Source organism: Anarrhichthys ocellatus, unplaced genomic scaffold (assembly GCF_004355925.1).
Source record: "Anarrhichthys ocellatus isolate YVR2014 unplaced genomic scaffold, GSC_Weel_1.0 scaffold1203, whole genome shotgun sequence".
Taxonomy (NCBI): Eukaryota; Metazoa; Chordata; class Actinopteri; order Perciformes; family Anarhichadidae; genus Anarrhichthys; species Anarrhichthys ocellatus.
The window spans coordinates 1-11,397 of NW_022281177.1; the positions used below are offsets into that span (position 1 = coordinate 1).

Below are 11,397 nucleotides of genomic sequence, written 5' to 3' on the forward strand. Positions count from 1 at the left end.
TCCTGCATTAAGACAGGTTATAACACAAACACCCAGAAATCTAACCAGTTATTCTATTTCAAACGACTAAAATATCCTCGAGACACTAGAACACTACCAGTGATGCTCATCAGCAGCTGACCCTGCACTCTGACCTCACTCTGCAATAATGTGAGAACTAAATTTGCTTACCACAATTTCATGTATTAAGTGACACGAATCTGTGTGAGCATTTCTTTGACAACATGCAACAAAAAAACAACAACACAGTCCTGCTGCTGTCTGTCACTTTGACGCATGGTGCCTTTAATACACTCACACCCAGATGCACTGATACACGTAAGGATCAGCTGCTGGAGAAAAGCAGTCCGTGAGAAACATCAGAAACAAACAAGGTGGGTGTCCTTTATTACACGACGACTTTCAGTTCATAGTCTTAAATACCTGCTTTGTGTTTTGTTGATTTTAACTGCATTCATGTCTATGTATACAAAATAATGTCTGTCAAAAAGTCAAAGACTGTAATTAATTCTGTAATGCGATTTTATGAATCTGCTGGTTCTAGAAATAATAATATTAAAAGAATATGAGTTCCATATTGGACAACTGTGTTCAGATTTTGCTTTCAGGCAGTAACACAGTTATTAAAGCTACCTACAATAAATAATCTGCAGTATTAAAGAAATGATGTCTGCATTGAATGGCTAACAATGTGTTGTAGTTTTGATTAACTTTAATGATCTTAGAAATGAAGGTGATTGTTGTCTCATTGTCTCAATGATTAGTTTCTCACTCTCTTTCTCCCTTTTCTCCATCAAAGCAACATCATATGAACCAATATGTCAGTCAACTCTTCTTCTTCCTTTTACCACTGCTTCAACATTGAAACTGCAGTTTTCATCTCCATTGCCTTCATCATCACTAAGATATTGCTCCTCGTCCCCCTCTCCATCCTCATCCTCTACCTGGGTTACCAACAATGGCGGCGGCAGCGCTCCTTTGCAACAACGAGGCACTCTGACATCTTCACCTTCCACATGGCTGCTATGGAGCTGATCTACGCCTTTGGGGTTGCAGTCACCTTTTGTGGCATGTATGCTGGTCTCTCAGAGGGGACCACAGTGGGGGTTTATGTGTCTTCTATGGTTTTACCAGGACAGATGTTCTTTCACACCCTGACCTGTGTGGAACGATACCTGGCTGTTGTTCATCCCGTCACCTATCTGGGGATGAGACAGTCAGGTGGGGTCAAGTTGCGAAATATCAGCCTTGTATGTGTTTGGCTGCTGTGCTGTGGATGGGGTGGTTTAACAGTTCTGTTCATCCCTGATCTTCCCGTCATCCCATTTTTCTGCTCATTGGTCTTCTCTTTAATTGTCATAACTTTCTGCAGCCTTTGTGTTCTCTGTGTTCTGATTCGTCCAGGGCCAGGGGAGGTGGGCGGGGAAAGAGAGCGAGTAGATCGATCAAAGCAGAGAGCTTTCCATACAGTCACAGCCATTGTGGCAGTTCTGTGGTTGTGGTTTGCCGGTTTTCTCGTTTGTGTTGCTCTAGGCAACTCACAGCTGCTGAACTACAGTGACAGGTGTTTGGTGCTGATATCTGCAAACTGGTTTATTCTGCCCAGCAGTTTGGTTTTACCTTTGCTGTTTCTACACAGAGAAGGAAAAGTGCTCTGTTGCTGTTAAAGCAACGAGTAAAGACAACAACCGGACAGGATCAGAGGGGACTTGCTTTGAATTAATTAAGAGTAAGTTTCACTGTAACTAAACATCAGGCAATAAGTTGGAGCATAGCACTTTACATTTGATCTCATTGGACAAAGTAAAGGAAATAGAAAATGTATATTGTCTGCACATACAGGTTTATCATCTGCTTATACAGATATATTGTTTGTATACACAGTTATACAGTCTGCATATAAATCAGTTTTATTGGGATCATTTTGGTTCATTACTGGGTTTTGAAGCAGCTTCCCTCAAAGAATTGGATGCAACTCACACAAAGAGGTTACATTTGATTCTCATTCATACACACAAATTAGCAATATTGAGTGTTGTACACAAATGAACTGTGCTAAATTAATTCAACCATTGAGTTTAATGACTCATGCTCCCAACTTATTTTTAACACATTTATTATACATATATGTAGATATACATGTACACATATACACAATATGTCAAAAATAAAACAATATTTTTTAAGAATCCAAATCTTTAGTACATCCACATGTACCTTTTATGTAATTAAAACATATTAAACAGAATTAGCTCATTTAGATCAATTGCCTGACAACTTAAACTGTATATTTGAACCCAACTAATAGCAACCAAAGCTGGATACAATTGCTGAACGTGCAGAAAAAAGTATTGAGAAGACAAGGATAACAGTGACTCATTTCTGTGCATGAATTAATGATGATAATATGAATTGAGTAAGTGATGATCATAGACTAATGATTTGAGTTAACAAGTCACACATTTGAGAGGACATATCTGAATAAAATCAAACGACTCATTTAAGAATGTGAAATAAGTCATTAGAGCATCAACCACAGATTTGGGCTGACCAAATATCATATTCACAAGCACACATTATAAATTCAAAGTGAAGAAAGCCTAACTTATATAAGAGCACAAATGAACCTGTTCACGATATTGAATTTGACTGTTCTTTGTTATATGAACTGAGCTTTTTAGTTATGTTGTATTGTGAATTAGTTTCTTACACTCTCTCTTTCTCTCTCTGTATTTACTATTTAACAATGCTGTTCATTGTCATGGATCATTACTTTATCCAATCACTGTAATAAAAGATGTCTTAATGGGAGCAGATTGTTGTTGTTTGGTTTTTGAAGATTATGTTTATTTGCATTTGTCTCTGTGTTTTGCCAGTCTTTGTATACTGACATGAATGACTTGTGAAAATGTTAAAGACCCTTACATATGCAGCACATAAAGTTATGTTAATTGTCTTATGATGGTCAGTTGTGAAAATGAAGATAATTATGAGGAGCCTCACTCCTAAGGATACAAAAACCAAGCAAAAGTGCAACACTTCTTTGTAATGTTTCTCAATATTTCCCCCGAAACATTTTCATTACTGCTATTAAACAGATTTTCCCTAGAAAGTAGATTTAAAACCTTAGAGCTCGTCATGCTGAGTTCTAGCTGAATCTTTGTTAATATTCTTAGCAGCCCTGATTGCAGATTTCATAGCTGTATCCATCCAAGCGTGAGGGAAGGCTGTGTGCTCACCAGCAAAGTGCACCCTGCCTTCACTTCTGAAGAGTTCTTTAGCATACTCTAAATGTTGGTAGGGTGTGAAGAGAGCGAAGGCACCGAAGCTATAAGGATCCATGCTCCACTTCTTCACCAACACCCCTCTGCAGAGAGACCTGACATCCGTGTGAATGTGGATCTTTGCCAAATCTCTCAGAGCCATTTCTTTCAGGTCTTCATCGCTCGCACCTAAGAAGAGGAGGGAGTCATCAGACCAGGTGTAGGAAGCCAGGAGGACACCGATGGTCTTATTTTTGAAACCGTGGCTGGGGTAGTAGATGTAACGCGAGGGCCCGTCAGTGATGCTCTTTCCCCCTCGGATGCCGTCCTTTTCCCAGAACCTCTCACTGAAGGTGAGGAAGATTTTAGTGGAGCTGTCATAGTGGGTTGACCTCAGTGCCTCCATCTTGTTAACGGAGAGAGCTGGAACAAAGTCCATGTAAAGGGCTGCTTTGGTTGTGGTTGTTACCAGAACGATGTTGGCAGAAAGCTTCAGCAACTCTTGTCCTGTGTCATACGAAACTGTTACACCTTTATCTGACTGTTTGATGCGTTTGACCGTAGAGTTGAGGAGTATAGGGACTTTGAGGTCATTGAGGACATTCTGAAAAGCTTTGGGGAGAAGGTCCGACCCACCAGTCACTTCTGTGTACCTTAAAAACAAAAAGACAAATAGATTCTCTTATTGAATGCATTCTAGTAGAGAGACTTGCAGATTTGCAATATGTTCGTATGCTGTGTTTTAGCAACCACATTCATAGTTCAATATTTAGATGATTAATAATTGTTTGAAAGATGCAGACTGGGAGAGCCACCTGCAGTCGTTTGAGTCGATTGACATTAGTTCTAGGCGGCCAACATCAGAATCAAGGTTTGATTTAGATCTGGAAGTCATTGTCTATAATACAACAAATCTAAGACAAACTAACATTATCAGCCAAAAATAACGTCTTCCTTTCCTGGTTTGGTTTAATCCTTTGTACACTTCCTGCCTAGCTCAAAAGAATTTAAGGTTTTGCTGGTACACGCTGTGGAGCATTTAGCATTAAAAGAGCTGGATATATTGGTGAAAATCAAAGTAGAGCAAAGGTGATTAATATCTGATGTATATTTGTTGGGTGGCCACAAACACAAGTCCAAATGAATGCTAATGTGGATCTGTGTCTGTTGGATGTGCAATTAAGCAACAGTTTCTCAACACGTTCGATATAATAACTTTATATGGTCAAACTATAAAAACGAACCTATTTTTTAGGCCTCTGCTCGAAAATTGCATACCCATACTAAAAAGATTATAGATATATATAGTATAGTTAGAGCCAATAGAATTGAGCTATACCCACGAGGAAAAGATTGACAGCACTGTTTGCCAATCACAATCAACAAGGCGCCATCTATCGTGAAGTGTAAAATCCGATACGTTGAAAGTCAAATCGTCAGCCCTGGTCTGAACGGCCCCCCTAAAGCCACGGAATGATTTAACACAGGATACACGAGGAAGACATAGCGGGGTCGAAATGCTTTTTTTCATCTAAACTTCAAAATGTAACGCGATAAAGCGATTTGTGTTGCTGGTGTTCGTTGGCTCATATCTCGGTGATGCTTTTGTGGAGAGAGATGTGAAGGATTTGTGTGGCATTTGCTTGCTTTTTGTCGTCTTGGTTTGTTTTCTAGCACGTAGCTTCGATCGCTAGGTTCTGAAATGTGCTGGGTGAGCTCACTGCTGGCGAAATATGAATATGATATTTTGGTAATTCTTTTAGTTGGTTGTTTGAGTTGTGTTTGGAGCAGGTAAAAACGGCTTACATATTCTTGTAGCTCAAGAGGTTTTAAAAGCTGTTTGCAGAAAACACCAAATGGTAAAAAATTCTAAATTTACTTTGATGCTAAATGTAACACCATGGAATTATAATGTCTTAGCTCAAAATATTCAAAAAAGGATTGGTTGTAAAATAAGTTAACAGCTTTATAATAATTTCATATATATAACTGTTGTTGATAGGGGATTTAACAATTTTTACTCTACTGTGAAAATATGTTTTTATATTGAGTAGTTGACAATGCGGGGTGTTGGGACTCACTTTATGTCATCATTGATGACAGCCTGTTCATAGATCATCTCAGTCACCGCAGTGTACATGAGGCTCTGTTCATTAAGCAGGTCTCCAATCATCCTCACTGCTTCTGAACTCCGACATCCTTGGTCTCTCAGAAAGTCCTGTGAAATAAACACAGTTCCATGTCATGCAGACAGTTGGGCTCAAAACAAAAGGCTTAAAATGTGTCAAAAGAAATATGTTAAATGTTCTCATTTTACAAAATGTCATGACGTCACATCGTGTTTTACCTTCACAGAATAATGATCGTATTTCATCAGTGCAGCCCTGCAACCATGGTTTTCCACATCATGTTTGACCTGCAAAAAAAAGAAAAGGAAAAAAAAATCACTTGCATTGATGAAGTCAGTTGAATCATCTATTGAGCTGATGTGAGTATTCACAAAGTGAGCTTTCATTTCTATGTCTACAATGAACCATGAATGTGTATCTCCACTATATGGCCAAGCCTGACACAGAAAGCAAACCAATGGGAGTTCTTGGAGGTTATTGCCACTAGAGGGTTAACCTTAGTTACTTGCCTGATGCTAAATGTTACATGCTACCATCTGTTCATATGAGAACTTGGTAACATTTGTTCTTACAGTTTGTAAACACTGATGGTGTATGTAAGTGTGCGCATGCAGTTTGACAATGAAGGTAGGTAAAGTGCAATAGCTTTTCCAGCTATGCAAGGACATTAATAACCAAAGATCTGATCAGATGTGTGAACTTGTGCAACGATTCACTTAATGTGTCAGAATGTCTAAAGCAGCAGGTTTGTAGTTTTCAGTCAAGGCCCTTGGACTCCATCTCTCCTTCTTTTCCTCTGTCTTACGTACCTTCAGCAAAGCTCGTTGTAGCAGCTCGCCGGCTGATTTCCCTTTCTCACTTTCCCACACGGTGTAATTGAAGATGTTTGGGTTGTTTTTCACTGTGTCCGTCTTTTCCAGGAACCCATTAACCAAGTAAAAGGTGTTGGGGTCATCCATGATGAATTTATTCAGCTTGACGTTCAGCGTTTTAGCAAACGAGTGAACGATACTGTTGACAGAGGAGGTGATAGTAGCAGAGTTAGCTTGTAACTGTAAGGTCTCTTGAAACTAACAAGACAGCGACAACACAGCTTCCTTTTTACACAATTATGTCAGTCTGAGGGGGGGAGGGGTAAATGTTTGATTTGAGTTACATAAACTCACTGGTGAGAACTTGGGATCCTCATGGCTCCCAGGTCAGCATACCAGCCTTCTTCTTCATTCCTGTAGGTCTCCACTCGTCCTCCAACACGACCACTAGCCTCTAATATGGTCACCTTGTCACAACAGATTAATTTGAACAGATAAATACACGAAAGGCCAGTCATGAAATGTTTCAAATGTAGTAGATATACAAAGTAGGTGTACGTATGGAAAGCCATTCGAGCTCTAGTTGAACCGGTGAAAGCCAAAACTAACTAGCTGGAGTGTCTTTTGATATTACTAGTTGATCTAGTGAAAGCCAAAATATAGTCACGCTTGTTTCAGAAAATGCTAATGAGGAGGTGGGGAAAAAATATGCATTGCTTACTATAGACCAGTGGTTCTCAAACTGTGGGGTGCGGCGGTATTGCAGGTGGGGCGCAGGGGGAAATGCAGAATTTTTTTATTTCAAGAACTTTATTCATACCTGCAAACTTGTCGCTTTTCGGCGAAATTTGCCGTTTTGAATCAAAATATATCATCCACGTGAATCGTGTAGATCCGTAGAGGACGTAGAGCAACAAGGGCTCACATGTCCTCCCATCACACTGTTCACTGTGATGACCACAGCCAGTGGACTAACAGTCCCAACAGTCCCACGTGCAGCTATTATTATTATCACAGCTATTATCACAGCTATTATTTTACTTTTAGAATGCTACATTTTAAAGCTCATATTTAAAATAAAATGCTCCTGATATACGACATATGGCTCACACATTTGCACAGGTTGCACGTTATTGTTGTTTTGAAAAGATATGCAGTGTAAAACTCAGTAAAACTCTTTATTGCCAAATATTTGAACTTGTTTTGTTTAGTTTTTCACAGGTTGCACTTTATTGTTATTATCTTGGAAAGATATTCAGTGCAAAACAGGTGAATTGCAGCCACAATAAGCTATTTTTTGCCAAATATTAGTTATTTTTTGCACAGATTGAACTTTATTTGCATTGTTCTAACAAAGGGATTGCACATTGTATTTGTTTTTGTCTGATGGAGCGATCTGGTTTACTTGAAAGTAATTGCAATTTTCTTTATTCTATTATTTGAAAAAGCACAGATGGAGGAGTCAAAATGTTGTTATTTCAACAGAAGTTCAACGTGGACCATTTTGTTACAATTTTGTTGGGGCGGTGGGGCATGAACATGTCCAGAAAAGTCACGGAGGAAAATAGAGTTCAACTCTGCGTGGACGTCTTCATTTGCTTTCACTGCCAACGATGCTGGCTTACTGTATGCTTCCACAACAAGCACACAGCATGTGCTGAAAAGTGTCATGCTGGAGATGAGCGAATTCTCAGCTGCTGCAGCAAACTCTACTCTTCATAAGAGTTTGATGTTGTTATAACAGGTAAAACTGCAATAAAATGTCAAGAATCGTCTTTATACTTGTTCTATATTTTCATAAATACAACAAACTATAGTTTTTGTATATATAATATAACTATATATAACTTTATAAGCTGTGATATCAAATAAATAATTTTGCGGCTCCACACGAATTTTATTTGGTGGAAAATAGGGCAAAATGGCTCTTTGGATAGTAAAGGTTGCCGACCCCTGATCTAGGTAATTAGGGAGCAATTTTGTCACTATGTAGGTAGTGCAGACAAGTGTAGGTCACTAGTTACCTAGTGGGCTGGATCCATTTTTGCCTAGTTAACGTCAGTGCTTTGGCAACTCACCAGTTAACAAGTAAGACTTTCAGTGTTACATCAAAAAGAAGACTTGTTGGGACTTTGGTGGCATTAAGATATCATTAACAGTCTAAAATAGCAGCTAGGCTTCTGGGGTCATTAGGTCTCAAGGAAAGGTCTGCGTGTCGTCTGCATAGAAATGAAAAGAGACATTAGGACGTTGGATGATTTGATCAAGTGGGAGCATGTATATGGAAAATGAAATTGGACCTAAAATTGAACCTTGGGGTACACCACAGGTAATGTGAGATGTAGAGGATGAGTAATTACCGCTGGTGACTGAGTGGGTTCTCTCTAAAAGGTAAGAATAAAACCAACTAAGTGCAGCGTCCTTGATGCCAACCCAGGTTTTAAGAATAGAGACCCTGAACGTTAATTAACTCTCCCGAACTCCAGCAATTTGTTCACAAGAAAATGCTTTTTGTTGTGCAGTGGTTTTATAACATCATGTGTAGTGTATGAGTCCGTTGCATGTACCTTGTGTCCTGCGTCTTTCAGGAGCTTGGCAGCTGTCAGTCCAGCCATGCCAGCTCCGACGATAACCACATGATGAGTTGTGTTTGGGGGAGGGAGACCGGTTTCCACTATGTGCAGAAGCTCATCATAGTCATTGTCCTCCAGACAGTCAGCCAGACTTTCATTCTGCCAGACACCAGCAGCATGGGCGGGGTAGAGTGCGAGAAACAGCACACTGACAGCAACTGGAAACATATCAAGAGTAAAACACACCACTTAACTCCGTCATGAAAGATATTTAACATTCATTGATTCATGCATTTGACTAAACAGAGCAAATTCCTTAGTTATCACATAAAACTACTAAATAAATAAAGAAAATAATAAAAGAAAGTATCTTAATTATGCATTATGAAATCCACAATGTGAAGTGCAATGGTGTTCTTTAACTCTATTTCATCCGTCACTTCTCTATTTAGGGCCACCTTGTTAAACATTATCACTATAAAACCCAACAAGGTGACTCAAGAATGAAGTTGATCTGATGTCCTTAGAGGACTGAAATAAAAAAACTGCCATCAAATTAAATATTAACATTGTTTTCCACTTTCACTGAGTTCATTCTTTTAAACAACTTATGTTATGATTAAAACTACCAAATATACATTTTTTTTTTTTTTATATATTGAAAATGCCTGCTACATTCTGGGATATAGCAATAAATGGGATCAAGATTGATGTCGGGAATTGCACCAATCACTGCAGTGCTCCATAATACTGCAGCAGTGCCCCCAGTGGAAACCAGGAAAATAGCATGAATTTGCCCCATAGGACAAACATGAGAAAATGGTTCAATCTGGTGGAAAACAGTAAAAGCTCCAGTTCTGAAGCCACGGCTCCAGTCTGATAGCCTGATATAACAGAATATGTGACTTTAGGTTGGTGTTTTTAATGGTTTGCAATGAGGACATATTCAAGTGTCTGTATTTTGGTTTCACAGTTTTCTTTGAGCTTATTATTTGGGGCGACCGTGGCTCACTGGGTTAAGAGGGTTGTCTGGTAACCGCAAGTTCGACAATTCGATCCTTAACTGGGACGTGTACTGAGTCGAAGACACTGAACCCCTAACAGCCCCCCGGGCGCCTGTCATTGGCAGCCCACTGCTCCCTATATACAGGGACGGGTCAAATGCAAAGACAAATTCCCCCTTAACAAGATCAATATACTATAATAAATTATAGGAGCTGAGGTTCAACTTCCAAATTAAAAAAGTAAATTCTTTTTTACATTTTTTTTTATTGAGTACAAAACAAGTGCAGACAATTACATTAACACACATATATGACCCAATAAATTATACAAAGTAAGACAGGGACAAAAACAAACTGAGGAGAATAATATTCAGGTTTAGAATGAAGAGTATACAAGTGAGAAGTGGAGGTCCAGCAAAATATTACAATATACGATATAAGTGTGTGGATGTGTGATCCGTTTGATGGGTGAGTGAGGGGTGTCGATTGAGGTTCGGAAGTAATACGGGATGTATTTCAATCTACAAATAAATACACAAATACAGTTCATGTACACAAATATCCCTATGTAAAAATATAAATATACATAAGAAAAAAACACGAAAAACACAAAGAACAAAATCCTTAGAGAATACAATAACAATTCTAGTAGAAGTAATTATAAATTAATAAATAATCAAAAATAATATATAAGTTCATTATTAACTTAACTTATATATTAAGAATAGGTCATTATTATGTATACGTGTGTGTGTGTGTGCGGCGTCTGAGGAGCTGGAATCCCATACTTACATAGCAATATCTTCAAATAGTGATTAAAGATGAATTATGATAAATGATGCAAAATAATTCACATCAAATTCTAGATACCTTCAAGCTTCCAAAAGTCTGTACAATTTTGTCTGATAGCTTAAGTAAGATTCTTTTATTTGCGTATGATTTTTGGAATTATAAAAGATTTATTTAGACGATATTTTGTCTAAATAAAATAGATCACAATATTGCTGCAACATACTCACATAATTTCCATTTCACCACATGTGGTTCCATCTCAGTTCGGAAGCTTGTCGTCTTTCCGTCTTTGGTGAAATGAGGAGAAACAGGAACAGCCTTCAGCTTGGTCTCCAAAGCTAAAGGTTTTTCTTTCATGGCATTCATCTGTTGGTTGATCCCTCCCGACTATCTTCGCAGAACTTTGCTCCGTTTCCAAAGTTGTGGTTCACAAGATCTCCGTGGCTGCTTTTATGTTGATCGATCGAGGATCATGTGTTGTTACATGCCTCTCTTAGCCAATTGTAGAGGATCTGTGGTGGTGAGAATTATATTTGTTTGTGTTCTTTCACTCATGTACTGGGTGTGGGTAGTTTCACTTGGCATTGATAGCACTTGAACATACTAGCAATGATTACGACATTGTTTTTCAGTTTGCAGCTTTTCATTGGAAAATGTTAGCGTGCACTAACTTGTTTAGTTGTTGGTAGAAGTTTTACTGGAAACTGACCAAAATCTGAGTTCTTAAGAAACACTGAATGACAAAACAAACATCTTGACAAATGCAGCTGCAAACGTTGAAAGTAATGAAGGCAACAACCGAAACTTTGGGAAGGGGGGAATAA

The 11,397-nt window shown here is 38.6% G+C and overlaps 1 protein-coding gene across 1 annotated transcript; it reads right to left on the reverse strand.

The window, feature by feature from the left end:
- Nucleotides 1–1,897: 1,897 nt before the first annotated feature.
- Nucleotides 1,898–11,043, reverse strand: LOC116377396 (L-amino-acid oxidase-like). The gene is made up of 7 exons (XM_031839035.1): nucleotides 10,801–11,043; nucleotides 8,772–8,995; nucleotides 6,559–6,671; nucleotides 6,202–6,403; nucleotides 5,611–5,679; nucleotides 5,345–5,481; nucleotides 1,898–3,916 (listed from the first exon to the last, which is right to left on the reverse strand). Exons 1-7 carry the CDS (start codon nucleotides 10,937–10,939, stop codon nucleotides 3,127–3,129), a joined length of 1,674 nt encoding a protein of 557 aa, XP_031694895.1. The 5' UTR covers nucleotides 10,940–11,043; the 3' UTR covers nucleotides 1,898–3,126.
- Nucleotides 11,044–11,397: the final 354 nt, after the last annotated feature.

Bases quoted from the DNA above. Each gene is read 5' to 3' on its own strand.
- LOC116377396 (XM_031839035.1), bottom strand. From the start codon at position 10,939: ATGAATGCCATGAAAGAAAAACCTTTAGCTTTGGAGACCAAGCTGAAG. The intron at 6,672-8,771 runs GTACATGCAACG...TGTTGTGACAAG, and splicing joins TGAAAGACGCAGGACACAAG to GTGACCATATTAGAGGCTAG. The intron at 5,680-6,201 runs GTACGTAAGACA...TTTTTTTTGCAG, and splicing joins TACAACGAGCTTTGCTGAAG to GTCAAACATGATGTGGAAAA.